This window comes from Filicampus tigris, chromosome 1 (assembly GCF_054856515.1).
Source record: "Filicampus tigris isolate MCC_2025a chromosome 1, RoL_Ftig_1.0, whole genome shotgun sequence".
Lineage (NCBI taxonomy): Eukaryota > Metazoa > Chordata > Actinopteri > Syngnathiformes > Syngnathidae > Filicampus > Filicampus tigris.
Window position 1 is genome coordinate 38,880,856 of NC_141217.1, and position 20,039 is coordinate 38,900,894.

Sequence of the window (20,039 nt, forward strand, 5' to 3'; positions counted from 1 at the left end):
AAGCATAAAAGCGTTGATGAAGAAGACACGGAGTTGATACTTTAACAAGTGGGCTCATTCATTCCTCCGAGCAGACCAGCCTGCGCTATTTGCGAAAGGACAAGGAGCAAACAATCGTGCAGTTTAGCCACCACATCTGGAAGTCATAATGGGCCAGTGTTGTGTCGCCCAGACGTTAAACACCGGGCTCGCCGAGGTCTCTTGGTGGGTTTAGCGACAGACTTGGGCAGATGTCTTTGCGGTTTAGAGGCTGCAACATTAATTCAGATGTTTGTCTGAAAAAAATCGAAAGCCATAAAAATGATTATGTTGGGGAAAGTTGCCTTTGGATGAGTTAGAAAATGGCTGACTTGCTCTGTGTTGTCAGTTTGTATGTTTCTGTTCTGCTTACATTGCGTTTGTCAACAATAATAATAATTCAATTACAAAGCGCCTTTTGATATATTCTAGGCAAGTATGGAATGCACAAAAAGTTCCCGGCAAACATGAGCTGCATGACCGAGCTCACACAAGTTCACACAGTTGGGCACATATAACACCAGGCGGAAGCCATAACATTACCCAGAAGACGTCAACGGCACAGTTGCCAACATTCTTCTGTAGCATTGGGGGTGCAAAACGTCTGAGGACAAACATTGAAGATTGACGACATGTCATCAGCCTGTACGCGAACACACACCCGCATACATACTGTAACATCCGAGAAGTGCTTCAATAAAGATATTACTCCCTCAATTCTTTAAAGCGGGAAGTCAACCCCCCAAAAATCTTCACAAAAATAAGTTGTATGAGCCTCCTGTAGTCAAAACATGGCATTCAGATTAATGTTCCATTAGTGGAATATCTCGACTCAAGCAGTAAAATCCACTCATTTTTAGCTAGACGGCTCAGCTGTTTTCTGAAGCTGAGCCATCATTGGTCATCACCTGTGCAACTCTGAAGTCATTTTCAGTCGACAGCAAGTGGCAAAATGGCCGCCCCGAGATGGACAAAAACAGGTGGATTTTGCTACTTCACTCATAATTCCACACACGCAATCTTCATCACAATGCCGTGTTTAAGCTAAGACGCACAGAACATTTTGTTGCTAAGAAAACTTTGGGCTCCTTCCCCTTATTTTAGGAAACAAAGCTCTGAATTATGAGAGGTTTCCGACAGAAGGTATTAAGTAAGCGGATATTCCAGTCAATCAGGGGCGGATCTTTGTCTTTTGGAAATAAAAGACACTCCTAATTGGTCAGCCAGAATCTCCCCGGCACAGATTTATTAGATGCCAATATCGGAGGAAGAATGCCCCGAATGAGTGTCCTCTCTGTTGAGGGGCATCACCCGTGAGGAATGGAATGTGACACTGGCTGTCAGGCCTCGTTTGAGTGGCCGCCCGCGAGCCGACCCGTGACGCACTGTTACACGGGTGTCCGGGTCCCAGAACCACGGGAGCACGATTCCAAGACTCCTGCAGCAAACGCACTCCTGATGAAGAGTCCGATAGAGAGTAAATGACCTCCAACACATTCAAGCCAAGACGGCGATTTCACACAGCTGTTTGAGGCACATCTGTACTGCACATGAAGCCGGAATCCGATGCAATCAATTGGAGGGACCTTTCGAAGATTTTTTTTGCCAGCCCAGAAAGAACAATCGCCTCTTAGCACCTTCGCTGAGTAAACACAGTTCACACTGCTGGTAGCATTTTACTTTACAAAACAAACAATCTGATTGGTGAAATGTGGAAGAGAGTTCTAAATTGAGGGCACCATATGCGGGTCGGCAGGTTGCATTCCTGTGACGTATGTGAAGTGGATTAGGGCCTTCCTCCAACCTTAATCGTGGACAGAATCGCCCTGCCAGCTCCCATTAGATAACTCTAGAGTGAAAAGGATGGCGGAGGCAAACAGTAGGAACCATCCCGAGCCCTCAAAAACCCTCAATGACGGTGCAGAACTACAACACATCTGAGAGGATCCAAAAAAAAAAAAAGAACGGTGATTTCTCGCTCTGCAAACCAGCAGAACTAAATCAAACTGTCCATCCGTGAATGGTCTCTTGAATCTGGTCCAAATGACAGCTCAGCTGCCAAGAAGCCTCAACTGCAAAGTACGAAGACTGCACGTTTCTGAAGAATGGCAGTCAAAAAAGCCCAAACTCACATTTAAAAATTGAAATTCGCTGTTTTGTTGTTGACTTTGAGGCCCAAACTAAACAATAGAAAATCAGCTCGTGAATGAGGTCATTCTCATTACCTTGCCAGTGCTTAGACGCAATCTGCTAGCGAAGGGGCGTGTCCTTACAGGGGAAGTCGGTGAAACCTGGCAACTCAACGATCTCACCTTTAAATGGATGTAACACTGGGCGGAGTTCATGCTTCTGGGCTTTTCCTTGCCCGGTGTATACTACACAATACATCCGACCATATGCACGCTTGGTGTCATCTGTTGACCCTGACATGAACCATGCAAGAATTATCTGCCAGCCGGCTGCTACAAGTACAACATCCGGTGCATCGGAATGCGCCTTTTCACTGCATATCTAGGAATGTGAACGCACAGATTTTGAGCTCTGCGCTTATTAATTTTCATAATGGAACGGTTTTCTAATTTAAACCTGCATCTCTGCTCACTGGGGGGTAGTGAAGGAGGAAAGACACGTTCAGTTGACGTTTCTAATTAGCTGACAAGGGAGAGAAAAAAAAATCCACGATAGCCTCTCTATGATTTTCACTTTGATGATTAAAATAATCCAAACATGAACAATTGTGGCGGGGGAAATATCTTCGCCGAGATCATATTTAGGTGAGGAAGGTACTAATGGCCGCAAGGACAATTCGATGCGACAGGCCGGCTAGGCTGAACGAGCCCAACACATCCACACATTATGAACCATAAAGTGACACATTGTAGCCTAAGTTTAAATAATATATACAGTTATATTTTCAGCCCACGGGTTAGCTTCCACGGCAGTGGATGTCTGGGAGACACGTACGCCGGTTTCAGCACCTCGCAGGCGTGGACCAGAACAAAAGGCGCCGGCCGGCCGCCCGGCTGCGAGCTGTCGCGACTGCGCAAAAAGCGCACCGACATGCAGCATGCAAGAAACCCATGCACGAGGAAATCGACGGCACATAAGCACGTGAAGAAATGTCATCTTTTATTGATTGCGTGTAGCCTACATGGCGACTTCCAGCACCCTGCTCCTTAACACATTGTTGCACATGTCGAGACGAGCACACAGCATTAGTGGACAGCGACGCCACCAACAGTCTTATGATTTCTTTTCCTCCGATTCATGACAATTGACGAAACTTTTATTATCTTCTATAGATGCAACAGAATAATTGAAACTATCTTTTACTAAGCGGCGCAATCAACACAAAGGTTATTTGGGTTCTTACCTGCGGGTTTGGGTAGCAGTGAGGCACAAGGGGCGGGCGCGCAGTTGCGAGAATCAGACAGGAGGAGAGCTGCAGCTGACTAGAATGAGCGCTGTTGTTGGGCCCTGTGGCCCCTCCCACCGCGAACGCAGCTACCGTAAGTGCAGCACTATTGGGGCAAGGCGATCGCGCTAAAGGCGGGCCTGGGGGCGAAACCGGTGACTGAATGCGATGTTTTTTTTCATGTACACAAAGGGAGCATGTCAGCATGCACCCAAAGCGAACTGCACTCGTGGACCAAGCATTCAGCAGGTGCCAAGTGGTGCTGAAGCATCAGGGTGTGGCTGTTGCTGAGGGAAGATTGACAAAAGGGTAGGGAGGGGGGGAGTGGAGTGGGCTGGGGGCAGTGAAGAGAGCACACGCAAAGCACACGGACTGGATAGGAGGACGAGATGGCAATATTTGGCATTCTTTAATAATAATAATATTAATAATAATAACAATAAAACCCTGATCTTTTAAGAAACATGTGGCAAGCATCTTATTCCTACATTACATTAAAGGGGCTACAACAAATTTTATCTAGAAATTGAGGGTGGGTCTTTTGAAATTGCCCACCATTATGCTGCCACCTAGCGATAGAATTGAAAGTTGCATGATTTACGTTGCAAAAGCAGAAATGTATTGACATTGGAAACGTTTAACTCAAGGTATGTGCTTTTAAGCACAAATATTTCAGCTAGGTTTTTTTTTTGCCTCAGGGCGGCACGGTGGACGACTGGTTAGCGCGTCCGCCTCACAGTGCAGAGACCATGGTTCGACTCCGGCCCCGGACTTCCTGCGTGGAGTTTGCATGTTCTTCCCGTGCCTGCGTGGGTTTTCTCCGGGTACTCTGGTTTCCTCCCACATTTCAAAAACATGCACGGTAGGTTAACTGGACACTCTAAATTGCCCCTAGGTGTGATTGCGAGTGCGGATGTTTGTCTGTGTGCCCTGCGATCTGCTGGCAACCAATTCAAGGTGTCCCGCGCCTACTGCCCGATGACAATTGGGATAGGCTCCAGCACGCCCGCGACCCTTGTGAGGAGAAGCGGATTGGATAATGGATGGATGGGTGTTTTTCCCTCACCTTTATGTTGTCACAACTATCAGTCGTTTTACTTGGCCAAAAGGGAAGAGTATTTTTGTTTTAAGTAGTGGTGAACACATTGGCCTCACGTTTCTAAGGTTGGGTGTTCGAATCTTGGCTCCAACTTCCTGTGCGGGGTTTGCATATTGCCATATTCACTTCTCGCGTCAAGGTTCTTCTCTGTATGTTTGGAAGTGTTGCCTGCATGCTCGGGGAAGAGTCATGTTGTCTTATAACTTGTTCCTTTAAAAAAAATGAGAGGCCACTGGGCTCCTGGGAATGTGAGTGTGGCAGATTTCACCCAGATCTGTGCCTTGCCATGAGCCGCCTCCTTCAACAATACGGCTCAGCATTTGTGAGTGACAGCATAAAATATCGTGTGAGACTTCAGGTCAACATGCTGCATCATCATGTGTTTTGCCGTTTCATTCAGCAAGGTTGATTCCAAAAGACAGATAAGCCTCAACAAGAAGCAGCACACACCACAAGTTACATGAGGTAATCTGCCTGGCACAGCGTTTGATTGTTGTTACGTTTTACTATTAACAGGAGGTGGCACTCCCTCATCAGCCCATTTTTCAATTCCAATGCTATTCCAAGGGCTACGATTTGATTATTCCAATAACTCTCTTTTCTTACTGTGTGATTACTTATTACACATATAATAGTACTGAATTTTTTTTACGGAACCATTTATGATTCAAATACATTCCAGATAGATTTACAGCACTTCCATAAAATTTTATTAAAACAAAATGGAAGATGTTGATTCAATATGTATGTTATTAGAAATGCCTTCACAGCAAATTTCTTCAAATACATAAAGAAAAACCATAGAAATGTTTTATTTTGAACACAACTGGCACTGTTCTTCTGTTTTCTGAAGATTCTGTCTTAGTTGATCAATTCTCGGTTTTCTATTGATTCTATTCAATTTGTGTGTTTCCACAAAAAAAAAAAACATACAAAAAAACCCACCAACACCACCTTGAGTCCTCAACGGGTTGCGAAGGAGTCTCATTTCTGGCTGACGATGCTCCGCGCGATGAGCTCTTTCATGATCTCATTGGTTCCTCCGTAGATCGGCTGAACTCGGGAGTCCACAAACGCCCTGTAACGACAAAGACGTAGTTCAAAAACCTTCAGGGGTTAAGGCTGTTCAAAGTCCAGCTCATGCCACCTAATTCGTTCTGTGACCATGCTTGAAACTCCAAACACTCGTAGGCTATCTCAAATCACCTTTGCAGAGAAAATAATGCCATTAGTCCATTCCAGACCTCATGCTCGTTCTCGTGTGACCACCATGGACATCTTGGAGCAGTATAATCAATCACGCTAACAACCTAATTGACTCAATAAATTGCAGTAATATTAGTCGATTTTTTACAGAGAAAAAAAGAATATATATATATATATATATACATATATATATAGTTATACATGCAATTGCCTTTATGTTTAGTTTGACAATAATCGTCAAACGGGAGAGGTAATAAAATAGCTTGAAGCTTCCTTTTTCAAGAATATTTGACTATGTTCCAAATTGTTGCTGATTTTGAAGTATGTTCAGTACGCTGCCTCCCACTAGGGCTTCTTTCTCAAATGTTTGCTTGCAAGTCAAAGCAAAAAATTAGAATAGTAATGATCATTTGAGCGATGGCTTGTGTCTGGAAAAACTCGCAAGTCAGGTCACTCGTAAATCAAGGCAGCGCAACTCTGTATATATAAAACAACATAATGGCTTGATAGCATGTTTAATCCGTTAAAGTGGAAGTCAACCCCAACATTTTCTGAACATGTCCTATGCGACTTAACTAGTTTAAACACGGCATTCTTATTAATATTGTGTTTGTGGAATATGACTTAAGCAGTAAAATCGGCCCGTTTCTAGCCATCGCAGGGGGCGGCCATTTTGTCACTTGTTGTCGACGGAAAATGACATCACAGTTACTCGGAGCTCGGGTACCAACCAATTACGGCTGAGCTGTTTTCTGGAGCCGAGCTATGATTGGTTGTTATCTGAGCCCTGAGCAACTGTGATGTCCTTTTCAGTTGTGGTCGGAACTATTTTGAGGACTGCTGGGCGCTTACTTGGCAATGGGGTACTCCCACATGTAGCCCCAGCCCCCATGGAGCTGCAGGCACTCCGTGGCCACCTTGTTCTGCAGGTCAGACGCCCTGGAGAAAGACAAAGTTGGAGCACACAACAGTGGCAGTCGATCCACTCCAGAGAGGACATGCACGCTCACCAGTACTTGGCCATGGAAGCAGTGGCGGGGTCAAGGCGTTTCTCCACATGGAGCTGCAGGCAGCTATCAAGGAAGGCACGGCCCACGCAGATTTCTGTCTTTAGCTCCGCCAGTTTGTGTTGCACGGTCTGCGCGGGATGTTCGAGCAAGCCCCTTAGGCCGACAGTGTCAGAAAATTACAAAAGGCCACGGTACACACCTGCAGGTGAGCGACGGTCTTTCCGAACGCTTTCCTCTGCAACACGTAGCTCCTGGTTTCCTCAAACATGAACTCGCAGCTGGCGATGGCCATGTCGGCGATCACCAGACGCTCCTGAACGCAGATCACAACGTAAGATGACATGCAAAAAGAATGCGCGCACATGAGCGGACACTTGCCTGCGGCAGCTCGTTCATCAGGTAGTAGAAACCCTTGTTGAGTCCGCCCAAAAGCGCCTCCGCGGGGAGTCGCACATCCTCAAAGAAAAGTTCAGCCGTGTCCTTGGGAAGATGATGACGGGAAACGCAAGCGCCGGCACGTCAGAAGGGAAAAAAAAATATCTTCTTCAAAAGCGCCATCTCGAGTACCTGTGCCTTTAGGCCGATTTTTTCCAACTTGCGCCCTTTGTGGAAGCCACTCATGCCATCCTCCACCAAAAAGAGACTGATGCCATGGGCTGCTGTCTTGGCCTCGCGGTCGGTCACGGCCACCACCACCACCAGGTCGGCCATCCAGCCGTTGGTGATGAACACCTGCAGAGGTTGACGAGACCAGTCTGAGATGCAATACAAGCACTTTGGTTCCCTTGTGAAGGTTCCCAAAATCAACACATCCATCCATCCCTTCTCTATACTGCATGTCCTCATTATGGTTGTGGGTGAGGTGCGAGCCTATCCCACTTAAAGTGGAAGTCAACCCAAACATTTTTTTTTAAGAATATGCTCTATGCAAGCCTCCTAGTTGAAACAAGGCATTCTGATAAATATTGCGTTTGTGCTATAAGAGTTAATCTACCTGTTTTTAGCCATCTCTGGGGGCGGCCATTTTGTCATTTCTGTCGACTGATAATGACATCACACCTGCTCAGGTAACGACCAAACACGGCTCAGCTTCAGAAAACAGGTCAGCCGTGATTGCTGATTACCTGAGCAGTTGTGATGTCATTTTTAGTCGACAGAAATGACAAAGTGGCCGCCTCCTGAGATGGCTAAAAATGGGCGGATTTTGCTGCTTAACTCATCTTCCACAAACGCAACATTAACCAAAATGCCATGTTTCAACTCGTGGGCCTACTGGGAACATATTCTTGAAAAAAATATGTCTGGGTTGATTTCCTCTGTAAGGCAAGCGGCGGGGTTCCAAAAGGGTGGATTATTTGACAGAAAGTGCTCGGATGATTTCCATGGGGATTTAAGGTGCGGAATTTCAGAAATATTCCAAATTGGAAACTTTCCATGGCAATTATTTCCAGTGGGAATAAATGAATGCAAAGGTGTCACACTCAAGCATAAACATTTTGTTTTGTGACAGGGAGTCAATCATGTAAGAAAGCATTTTTGTTCAATTTCAAATAGGTTGCGTCCGCAGGATGAGTACTGTAATATGTTACCCAACATTCAAGTTTTTGTTCCTCAAAGAAAGAAATCACTGTTCAGTAAAACATTCAACTCTCGATTAAGTTCTACTTTCAAATAAATCTGTTGAAATGTCATGCTTTTTAATTGTATAATTTTGCAGTGAACAAAATGTCAATATTTTGCTTATTATTTCAAAAATTCCACAGTCACAATACTATGGAAATCAACAAGAAGCCAACATTTACTGGAAAAGCTTTTGTCGACTGTCCAAAGCTGTCCAAACTGAAGTGGACCCCTGGCACAAAGACATGTTTCCAGGCTTTTGCCTTCCACGGAGGCAATCTTACCTTGTTGCCATTCAGGATCCAGTCATTGCCATCACGTTTGGCGTAAGTCCGCACGCCTTGAAGGTCACTGAAAAGGTCAGGAAACCCACATCAAAACCAAGTAAGCATTGTTTACACCTTGAGAAAGTGTGCTATTTGTACCACTATTGGTATGCAAGCTCCATCGAGTGGTTTGCAGAACAATGACTAAAATGTTCAAACTGGAATATTGTAAACAGTCCTGACCTGCCCGCTCCTGGCTCGGTCATGGCAATGGCGCAAATGCATCTTCCGGCAGCCATCATGGGAATAAAGCGTTCAATCTGCTCCTTAGTGCCATAGTTGATTATGTAGGGCATGACAATGTCGGAGTGAAGCGCAAAACCTGGTCCTGAACAGTTAGAGTACATTCTGGAAAGAAAGAAAAGGCACATGAGCAAAAGATGTACTTTTCATCAGATGTGTTTGTTTTTATCCCCGGCCCCACCCCCTCTTACTGTTCCTCCCACGTGACAGCTGCTGAGAGCAGGTCCCCGCCAATGCCGCCGCATTCCTCTGGTGTCATAACTCCCAGCAGGCCTTGCTCGCCGGCCTTTTCCCACACCTCTCTGCTCACCTGGCCGGCCTTCTCCCACTCCTTGTGATGTGGCACAACCTCCTCTTGGAAGAAGCGGCGCACACTCTGCCTGAAAAGGTCATGGTCCTCGTTGAAAATGCGGCGAGTACCAATGTCCATCAGGGTCTTCGCTTTGGATGTCTCTGGGCGAGAGGAGGGGGCCGGTTGACCAAGTTCCTGGGCACCATTGTGCTGCAATCTGGATGCAAGAATCCAGTATTTCAAAATAACGAAAAGTTGCTCCGTAAAACATCATCAAATTGTGTATGATTCTGTATGGACAACACCATAATGGTTCAACAAAGCTGATTTGTTTTCTTCTTATCTTCTATACACATATGCATAGATGATATACAGTATAACTTATCATTCATCCATTCAGGTATGGCATCTGAGTTTGTCACATAAGATGTACTATTCAAATCTAATGTAGACATTTCAAAACTGCTGCTCTTTGTAATGTCATGCGACATTTCTGAAATTGAGGCACAGATCCTGGTTTAGGTTTAACATTTACTGAGTGTCCTCATGAGGGTAACTGATGAGCTGGAGCAAGTCCAAGTCCCAGCTGAATTTGGACCGGCCAGGTACCAGACAATAACATAGCAGACACAGGTTAAGAACCATTTACACTCAAAATTCACACCGATGGACAATTTAGTGTAAAGTTACTTAAAATGCCGGTCTTCCCATGCCAGTATAGGGTACATTATGCAAACAGCATACAGGAGGACATATTGCACATTATTATTGTATACAAAATCATATGTTTAAATGCCACATAAAAGAAGTATGAAATATTGCTAGTTATTTTAGTTCGTAGTTATCATCATTAGCAAAGTAGACTAAATGAAATATTGAGATTGCTGTTCGTTCATTTGTTTGTTTGTTTGTTTTTTAAAACGAGCAAAGTCTTAACTTTGCATAGGAAAATCACTTTTAATCGTTGACATACTGCTAAAACAAAAATGGATCACATATCAAGTTCTCAGAAAGTCTTGCGTGAAAGTGTGTTAAAGGTCGCTGCGATCTACGTAACAACTGAAAGACACAATAGAAGATAAAGATAGGTAGCAATGGTTACAAAAAATGTCAGTAGTTTACCCGGGAACAGATTTTGTCTTGACACATGAATACATTCTCAGGCATAGTTTAAGTCTCACAAGAAAATGATAATTGCGCAAAATTTACCTTTTTGAAAACGACGGCAGAATCCGTCCTGTCCGGGATATTTGTTTAAAGTCACAACGAAATAGTTTGACTACATTTCTGACAAACATCATCGAAAAAGCTGCGGTATCGGATAAATGTTTAAAACAACTAAAGTAACGTCTGGTCACTCAGATAGATAGTGCAGACGACTCTGTCATACAGTAATGATCATGTCTGCTCTGTTTCCTTTCTTTTTCTTTTCTTTTTTCCCCCAATGCCATAAACCACAATTGCAAACAAAATGACAGCACGTGTGATGCAGTTTTACAAATTACTACTTTACAAGGTTTGTTATTTAAAACACAAGAAGTGGAACCGCCCGACTCTAGTGCCTGAGACGCCAATTTCTTCTTCTGACAAGAGTACAGATCTTGGGTTCCAAATCAACTCTGCCACCTAGCGGTCGAAAACGGCATTACAATAACTGTAATGTCAATAGTCAATTTTACAATGATGTCACACGTACTTCTGGTTGGCAAGGCTTCTATCTACTACCCAGAAGAATCATTGTTTACACTTAACTAATGATTAAATTAAAATTATTGCGCATAAAATTTATATAACAATTACACCCAAATACATGGTTGAAATCAAAGTGTCATTAAGTCTTAATGGGCTAGCCCTTCATTTTCTTGTCATCAGTTTGAAAGGTATTTTCATAATTATGTTTGGTTGTACGTATTTGTGTTTTAAATGTTTGGATGGATGTCTTTAATTCAGTGATTCCCTCACATACCTACTAGAGGGAGCCAACGTACCAGGATTGTCTTTTAGTGCCACAAGGAAACATTTCAAGTTTTCCAGGTATTTTGTAGTTACTTCACATCCACAAAACACATTTCAAATAAACGCAGGTGCCGTTTGTATTTTTTTCTGTTGCAGATTTCCCCCTTTGACTCCCGCCACCCAGACTAAACCTCTAGTCCTCTAATTACTCCAAAAGCCTCCACTCATGTTGATTGACATTCAGTCGCTTTCAGTCCATGTATAAGGTACATTAAATTACATTTTTTATCCCATGCACTAGTACAAACAATAAGTTTGAATACTGTGGGGGGTTCAATTTATTTTAGTCGTTCAATGAAAAAATTGAAACTCATAGTATATAGATTCACTACACACAAAGTGAAATATTTCCTCATGCATTATTTTTAAATAGCTTTGATGATAGCTTAGTAAACGAAAATGTGGAGTACACCTTGCACTGGTTGCCAGCCAATTACAGGCCCACATTCAGAATATTACTGAAGAAAGAATAAGAATGATTTTCAATGTAGAAATAGGATAAGACTTGGCTTTCTGGAAAGTATTCTCCTATATGAATCTGTTAAATATGAATTAAACTACTGAAATCAATTCACTTTTCTACAGTTAGTCTACATGATTGAGCTGCATCTGGCTTGTATACATTATACAGTGTTGATACAACCACACGTTGCAACTTCTCTCTTGCTCTGAAAGTGTGAATGAAAGATCAAAAACAGACTGAGCTGGGATGTACTTTGGAAAAGTTTATTCTGCAGTGAACAGAGTGAAAATAAATAACGGTTTTCAGGGAGGTGGGGAGACTTTGGCGGTCAGTCCACTGCCTATCTCCAGGACCTTTGGCGCTGCTGGGCCAGTGATGACGCGACTGAATGAGGTGGCGGTGGGAAGGGAGGGATCGGCCCTCACTTGATGAGCGGTCACCCCAGCTCCCCCGTTTCCTCACCTCATGCGGCGAGTGGAGACACGCCCCCGGTGGGATGCGAGTGATGTGGTCTACAATGGAAAGGGGATGTCCCGAGAGAGGAGGGTTGAAACGGAAAGGAAAACAAAATAAACAAGTTGGGTTCGCTTCAACATCCCTTGAACAAAGTCCTTGTCTTTTCTTGTTGGTCTTCCTAACAGTGTCCGATGTGCTGAACGCGCTCCTGCTGCGCGCTGCTTACACAGACATGATGTGCTTGACGAAAGCTGCAAAAGGAAACGGGAGACGGGCTTTAATCCAAGAACGAGAATGGCGACGTACAGTATACGCCGCGCTGTCCGGGCAAGCAAACGTACCCTCATAGTGCACACTGCCGTTCTCATCCTCCTGGCCGGCCATGAGGGCATCAATCTCGGGCTCGCTCATCTTCTCTCCTGTTGGCCGACAGCGCTCCGTGTCACAAACGGTGCCGTGCGTTTCGGCGCTTTAGTGTTCATTTGAGGTGGGCCTCACCCAGGGTGGACAACACAATGCGCAGCTCAGCACCCATCACGGTGCCGTTGCCCTCCTTGTCGAAGACGCGCAGACCCTCAACGTAGTCGTCGTAGGTACCTTTGGGCAGAGCGTCCACCTGTTTCAGCATGGGCAGGAAGGCGTCAAAGTTGATCCTCTTGTTGGCCATGTCTGCAGGGGACATCACAAGTGAAGGGGCATGACGTACGCACGCCCGTTTGTCTGGCAAGGCATTCGTGAGCGGTCGAGGTCTTACCGTCTGCGGTGGGGTTGCCCAGGATGTGGACGACGTCCTTGTTGGTGGGGTTCTGGCCCAGAGCGCGCATGATGTCGGCCACCTGGTTGTAGGCCACCTGGCTGTCACCGATTCTGTCGAAGAGACCGAAGGCCTCTTTGAAGTCTGAGCAGGAGAGAACATGGGATTGTTTTTTTTTTCACACCCACTGGGGTTCCGGTTAAATAAAAACAAAACAAAAAAAAACAAAAAAAACCTTGACATCAATGTTTGCCACCACGGCAGCTACATGGCGCCGTGCTGGCTCGCAGGCTAAGGGGAAGCGGAGGTGATCTATTTTTGGCCATTTGCATCTAGATGGGTGACGCTTTTATGTTATTTTGCAACGAGCAGGGGTCGCAACAGCTGTAGCACACACACCACCGCCACCCTCCTCCATTGCTCCCCATGGAGGGGGGTGGGGGGTGGGGGGGGGGGTCGATGCAAACTGATACCCCTCCCCTCAACAGTTGCCATATAGAGGCATGGCGACACTTGTGGCAAACTTAAAAAGCTGACTGGGGAGTTCAGGATGTCAGTAACAAAATCTAAAGCCACCAAAGGCGGCCATCTTGTTTCCACTCAAGGATCATCGCATTATGAAATAAAACATAGGGCCAAGTCTCATTGGCGGCGAGGATCACAATTTGGATTCCTGACTGTAAGGTGACCTTGCTCATCGAGTCAGGATGCTAAACCTTGACCCCGGGTGTTAACAGCACGGCTCACGGGGAAAGGCCGGGTCAGCTCAGAATAGACATAACTAACATTCCCATGGCAACTGGAGCAGATTACAGTTAATGGCGACCATGACATCTGCAAACTCATGAACAACGGACGACACGGTCTCATTATTGAACAATCTTTCTCACTTACCCTCAATTTGATCCGCTGTGAACTCGGTCTGTGACGGAAATTCATACAAACACACAAAAAAAGACAAATGATGCGCATCAAAAGACTCTGTAAGCATTAAAACACAAACGCGAGAAGCCCACTTGATCAACTGAACATGTATCTTTGTATACTATTAAAAATGACATTTACTTATCAGCATATTCATTTACATGTCAACATCAAAATCAGGCAGGCCTGCTCAAACACGTCATTTGAGATTTCTTGTCAATAATTTCTCTCCCGAGAATGTATCCAAATTGATGCAGAAGCACCCAACACTAACTAACTAACTGTATTGCTACCACTGCCCCACCCCAAAAGATTCCCCACATAAGTGAGTACACACCATGTTGGAGAGCTGGAGATGCAGGAGAGGAAAGAAAAAAAGAGGCCAAAGTCCCGAGACAGAGTGGTCCTGAGCCTTGGCTCGAGCGCTCTCTTATTTATTCCGGGCCCCGTGATGTCACACATGCTAATGAGGCGACTCAGATGACACACTGGGACATCTTTAACTTTCTTAGGGCAAACAGAGAGGTGAGCGGTGCGGCCGGGCCGTGGTAGCAGCAGGCCTTTAGAAGGGGACGGGGCTATTTTTAGGAGCAAGACATTGAGCCTTAATATTTGAAAAGCATTTTCAACAGCAGTTTTCAACTCCCAAAATCTTGAATGGCCTTTGCTTTTGTCTCGTTCCAAAGAAGCAAACAGAGTTTCACGGGGAAATTATATTCAACCTGTGGAGCCTAGTGACCCTCTTCAGAGAGATCGTTTACACCTTTTATTAACCTCAGCGAGATGGATCTCTTCTTACGTTGAACCACACTAAACACTGCGGCTTAAGCATACATTTACATCATGGTGCTGGAGTCACATAGTGTACGCCCGACATGTTGAAGAACGGAAAATGTAGTGACAATAACCGAGTTGAACGGCTCGCAGCAGTTTCCGTCACCACCGCCAGCGCTCTCCATGGTGCTGAGACGCAGCCCGTGACTGCTGCAACCGTCCGCTACTGTGGGGGATGTCGGCAATCTTTCGTTATTGGACATACTCTGTCGTTTGTTAAATGTGAAATGAGATTTAAAAAGGCACTTTGTACGCAGCTGGGTCAAACAAATGACAGACCAGCATGGACGCACAACATATATGTGGCAACTCAAAGGAAAGTGTGTTTGGATGTCAGGGTGAGCCCATTTAGGACACGCCCCAGCACAGATGAGCTCTATTTTTAACTATTCCTGCCTGAGGTGTTTGGTTTCTTAGATTTGGGGGGGGGGGGGGGGGGGGGGGTTGGATGGCAAACTCTCCTCTTGCTTCTCCGGCACGGCCCCTTCCCCTCTGGCACACACACGAAGTCCCCAACTTGTGTGTCACGGAGAAGGCCCACGGATTAAAAAAAGAGCGGTGGCATTGTGTCGCGGTGTGGCGTTCGGGGGACTCTAAAGTGTGAGCCTTATTTGGGAAAGGGAGTTGTGGAGCCAGACTCTATGTTGCACAGGAGAAGGGACATACAAGACAAGACGGGACCCACTCGCTGAGAAGTGTCTTGGGTGAAAGCGCTTTCACTCCCTCACCTAATGTGAAGGCAGCCATTATTATCGAACATGAATCGAGGGTAATCAACGCTAAATTTAAGCATCAAATTAACATAACCCAATAGTGGCAAGGATTTCTTGCAGTGGGGACCTTTGCTGCCTCCCTGTGGTGGTTTGTGCTGCTGCACAAGAACAACAAGAGTTGCTGTGAGAAATCACATTTATTACTCAGACAGGTCAAAAGGATCCATTTATGACGCCATGATAACCAAATGGATAACATCAAAATTGTCAGGCGACTCAAAGTGTTAGCCCCAAAAACATAACACAGTACAATATTCACATTTTGTTCTGACCAATGAGTTGATGTGAATTTATTAGCGGAAGGAAAGTGAGATGGAAAAACGCAGAAATGACAGATCCGGTCCTGTTGTGTCAGAGCAGGATATCTACTTGGAGGCTTTAGGTCAATGGGACGCGGGGACCCATGGCCGGTTGGGGGGGAGGAAAAAAAATAATAAAAAAAAATCACACCTCAAAGGCTGGGAACCGTGCTTGCGTTGGCTGCAGGAGGTCAGCCAAAAAGTAGATGGTACCTGCCATGCCTACAGGAAGTGACACAAGTGGGTAAAAACCAAGTCAGCGACTCTTACTTAAAAAGCAGTTGAATTCATTCTGTGAAGTTCCATGGCAAAGTGATGCGGTTGTTTTAAGTAGACAAAGTCTGATTGTCTTGGTTTTGTGTTCTATTTGGTAGTAATAACTGGGAGTGGCTTTTAACAGCCTGAAGCCTCTTTTTTTTTTTATAAACTATAACTGCTGCTTGTTGTGGAATGAGGCACCACTGTTTTCATAGCACATTTTTTTTTTTGCACTCATACCTTCAAAAAGCGAGAAGGGCGTATCTGGTGTTCTGCAGCCATGTGAGCCATAGTTCATGCACCAGTCTGCAAACTGAACAAGAAAAGAGAACAAAGCAACGTAGTGAACATTTTAGGAAGCAGCTCAGTGTGCTTGAGTAACACATCATTTCTGTGTACAAACCATGCAGGCTCTGTAAAGGTGCTTGGGCTCCTGTGTTTGACGGTAGAGAGCCAGGAAAGCGTAAGCGTTGCCCGCGGCGCCATGACACAAGCCGTAGCCTTTCTTCAGCAATCCCCAGCGCCACACAACCTCACCACACTGCAGAGCATCCTCCAGGTACGGAGACTCACCGAACACCTGGAACGTCCAAAATGAAATCATTCAGCTCGACTACAAGATGGCGATAGAACATGGAGGATATGATATTTTTCAGATATTTTATATTTCTGAAGAGCAATCATACATACTGTGTACTTTAATTCAAAGCATGTCCATCTTATGTGTGGAACTATTCATTACATTTCCACAAAGAAATAAAAGATATTTTACCTCACCTCCATCCACGTTTTTGGAAGTCTCACATTCCATATGTCCACTATGCAATTAATTCCACAGCATTTGAGTTTGGCTGTACGTGATGATGTAACAACAACAACAACTCAGCATTCACCTTATATGCCTGCAGGAGCATGTAAATGGCGCCGGGGGCTCCGTGGCACCAGTGCACCAGCAGGTCACGACCATCTCCGATGCAGGGAGGGTAGTTCCCAGAGGGGAACTTGAGATGACGCACGTAGTCGACACTGGGTTTGACCACCCTGCGAACCTTCTCCTCAGCCGCAACAAACCCAGACTGGCCGGGTCACAGAAGGCAAGAGTCAAACAGGAGGGTTCTTGCGATGCTAACAACAGAATGATGGTTCCTCTACCTGCATGAGGAAGTAATAGATGCCAGCCAATCCGTGCGCAGCGCCGACGTATTGTTCATTGTACCACTCATACATGAGGGGGCTTTGATTCTGGACATGAAACTTCCTACTGAGGTGCTCCCCTGAAGCCAGGATGGCCTCACTGATCTGAGGGACAAGATGCAAAGACGAATGCTGATCAGTGATTATGCAAAGAAAAGCGACACTAAAGGTGAATGGTGATCATTAGTCACCTGCTGGATGTGCTGCAATGGAATTCTGTCTGTACCGAGTTGCTGGTTGATGAAGATGAGGGAATAGAGGTAGCCCACCCGACCGTAGAGGAGCTCGTCAGGCATCCCGCCTGAACCCTTCACGACAGTCTGATGATACTGCAGCAGTCTGCAAGAGAGGAATATGAGAGTGATACTTCTCTAAATAAACCTGTTTGGCAGTTCATGATGGTTAGTATTGCTATTCCAAAGTCCAACTGAAATGTCGCATTTCATCATTAAAATGTTGAAATGGATAATGTGGGACAAGGAAGGAGGAGGTTCTTATGACAAATATTAATGTTGGAATTTTATTGTGAAGATTTCAAAATTTCAGGAATGAGAATAGTTCCGCAAATATCTTGAACGAGCTGAACATTTCCAACGTGGAATGATTTAATCGGTCAAGAAATAAAGAAGTAGGAGGTAAATATGTACAATCTCATTCTCAAGATGGCCCGAATGAGCTCATATTTTGAAGTTGGAATGTTTGTGTCTGTCAAAATACATACATACAACACACATTTTACATTTGGTCTTTGACCACATTTTAGGACTGTCCGAAACATGTTCAAAGACAAGATGTAAAATGTGCATGTAATTGTAAAAAAATAGACTGAGCGCGAAGAAGGAAGTTAATAAATATAAGACTACTACTATAATGCTTGCGATTCTTTGCAGAGCTATGCCTGAATGGTTGGGAATGCCACCTGCTGCCACTGTTCACACCTACAAGCATGACACTGAAACCCTCAATTGCTCCCTGCTCTAGTGCGTGCTTGCTATGTTCATTCACTATTGTGATGGGATACATCAAGAGGACACATGTTCTTATTCATGTAAAGGAGTGTCACCAAAGTGATTCCTAATTTAGGTCACTCTAATCATGATATGAGGTTATCCAATTCGTTTTCATCTCTTCAAACAAGGAGACTGGCCTTCTGATGCATTCGTCGGCCTCTCCTGGCCTTTGCAGCTGGTGGTACACTACAGCGGCCACAGCCAGAGGCCCTGCGTCCCCACATAGGAAAGTGACGTCGTGGCGGCGTGTTAGACACTTCAGACTGCGGTCGACGTGTTCCAGAGCCTTCTGGAGGAACGCCGGTTGCTTGAAGATACGATGGACGTGCAGGTAGAGCAATGCGATGCCTGGACAAAGAAACAACCACCAAATAGACACACAGCTTGACTGAATGTATATTTTGATGTGAAGTACCTGCTTGCCGTTTCAAAGGAGCTACAGCGTCTTGCATCTTCTTCGTACACTTAGTTGTGACATCCACTTATTGCTGTCACCCATTAGTTGCACTGGATTACTTTAGATTTGTGTGTAATGGGAAAAATAAAACTTTTTAGGGGGTATATCTGGTGGCGCAACCCCAAACAAGTCTTTGTCTTCAGATCAATCGACCTGGAAGTACTCTGGCCTTGATCATCTGAAGGTCACTATCAATTTATCCATTTCGAAATCTTTGTATTGTGTTTTATATGTATTAATGTGTATTGTACTATTATTATTGAAATCTGATTAGAAGGGCCTCTCCCGTGGTGGCCTCGTCTCGGAATTCCTTAAAGGCATTCTTCCCGATGCTTTCCCACTTTCAGACGTCACTGTACCTGCCCAGCCGGTGTAAGTGGTGCAATCTTTTGGGTCAGCAGTCTTGAGCCCTTTCTCCATGACTGTCAAAAGCTCGTCGATCTTGCTGCTCAGCCGCTGTGCAAACGCAGGCGTCACCTACAAAAGGCGCACCGTGTCTGGTTAGCTCCATTAAAAACAGAGACCCAAGCGGAGAAATATTCCCACGGTGCGTGGATTACTTTGCCATGGGAGTCAAAAAGCGACTGCGTGAGCTCAGGTCTCCCGTCATAGTCAGGATAGGGATTCCGCAAGGCCCTCGTTTCCATTTCCTTTTCGATATGCTTTGAAAGAAGCATAAAAACGTCAAAGCTTTAATTATGAAGGAATAACTGCAAAAAGAGGAGGGCGGTGACATTTGGACTGAAGCTACGATTACAAACACACCCACTTACAAGCTAATGTAGCTAAGCGCTGCCTTAGGCTAACAAACGAAATACGTTGACATGCACAAATACTTGGTTTTAAGAGGAAATTAAACTAATTCAACATGTTCATGTTCGATATAATTGCGCAGTAAAATAAAACGAAATCGCGGTGTGTCCGCTAATGTTTACGTCCGGTCTTCCTCATCGCTACAATCCAGAGCGGATTTGAGCAAATTGGAACGATGCTGCCCCTACACGGTAGGGAAGAAGCACTACACGTAACAGATACTGTACTTACACAAGAAGTCGTGCTGCTCTAACAAAATATTTTAAAACACCGCCAACACAGTAAAATATGATAATGATAACACGTAATTTGTGGTCGTACAGTTGAGCAAATGCGCAGAAATGTTATTCCTATGCATAATTCCAATAGGTTTCTGACAATAATGTTGATTAATTGATAAGTGTTTATTTTCCCTTTCGGGGATTATAATTCAGTATTCTTTCAGTATTATATATAATCCAGTAGTCTTTCAGAATAAATAATAATAATGATAAAAAAAGAGCGAACTGTAGTTTAGCAATTATAAGCGTGATACTGAACAGGCCTACTAAGTTAAAAC

The 20,039-nt window shown here is 44.8% G+C and overlaps 4 protein-coding genes across 4 annotated transcripts in view; all 4 read right to left on the reverse strand.

Moving 5' to 3' along the window:
* The window catches only part of LOC147154030 (uncharacterized), a 36,892-nt gene extending 31,362 nt beyond the window's left edge, over window positions 1-5,530 (reverse strand). The window contains exon 1 of the mRNA XM_086039774.1: window positions 5,478-5,530. Coding sequence (XP_085895900.1) covers window positions 5,478-5,520 — 43 coding nt within the window. The 5' untranslated portion in view covers window positions 5,521-5,530. The remainder of the gene's footprint in view (window positions 1-5,477) is intronic.
* Window positions 5,220-10,820, reverse strand: acadl (acyl-CoA dehydrogenase long chain). The gene is made up of 10 exons (XM_086039789.1): window positions 10,439-10,820; window positions 9,129-9,446; window positions 8,878-9,042; window positions 8,653-8,719; window positions 7,316-7,480; window positions 7,127-7,228; window positions 6,948-7,061; window positions 6,749-6,876; window positions 6,591-6,677; window positions 5,220-5,610 (listed from the first exon to the last, which is right to left on the reverse strand). Exons 1-10 carry the CDS (start codon window positions 10,528-10,530, stop codon window positions 5,517-5,519), a joined length of 1,332 nt encoding a protein of 443 aa, XP_085895915.1. The 5' UTR covers window positions 10,531-10,820; the 3' UTR covers window positions 5,220-5,516.
* A 1,130-nt stretch (window positions 10,821-11,950) lies between these two features.
* On the reverse strand, window positions 11,951-14,262 carry mylz3 (myosin, light polypeptide 3, skeletal muscle). Its single transcript, XM_086039821.1, has 6 exons — window positions 14,180-14,262; window positions 13,813-13,840; window positions 12,919-13,062; window positions 12,663-12,833; window positions 12,506-12,583; window positions 11,951-12,415 (listed from the first exon to the last, which is right to left on the reverse strand). Exons 1-6 carry the CDS (start codon window positions 14,180-14,182, stop codon window positions 12,387-12,389), a joined length of 453 nt encoding a protein of 150 aa, XP_085895947.1. The 5' UTR covers window positions 14,183-14,262; the 3' UTR covers window positions 11,951-12,386.
* A 1,305-nt stretch (window positions 14,263-15,567) lies between these two features.
* On the reverse strand, window positions 15,568-19,647 carry lancl1 (LanC antibiotic synthetase component C-like 1 (bacterial)). Its single transcript, XM_086039808.1, has 10 exons — window positions 19,441-19,647; window positions 19,228-19,329; window positions 19,027-19,144; window positions 18,348-18,558; window positions 17,392-17,539; window positions 17,159-17,305; window positions 16,900-17,082; window positions 16,410-16,586; window positions 16,247-16,319; window positions 15,568-15,970 (listed from the first exon to the last, which is right to left on the reverse strand). Exons 2-10 carry the CDS (start codon window positions 19,312-19,314, stop codon window positions 15,894-15,896), a joined length of 1,221 nt encoding a protein of 406 aa, XP_085895934.1. The 5' UTR covers window positions 19,315-19,329; window positions 19,441-19,647; the 3' UTR covers window positions 15,568-15,893.
* Between the last annotated feature and the right edge of the window lie 392 nt (window positions 19,648-20,039).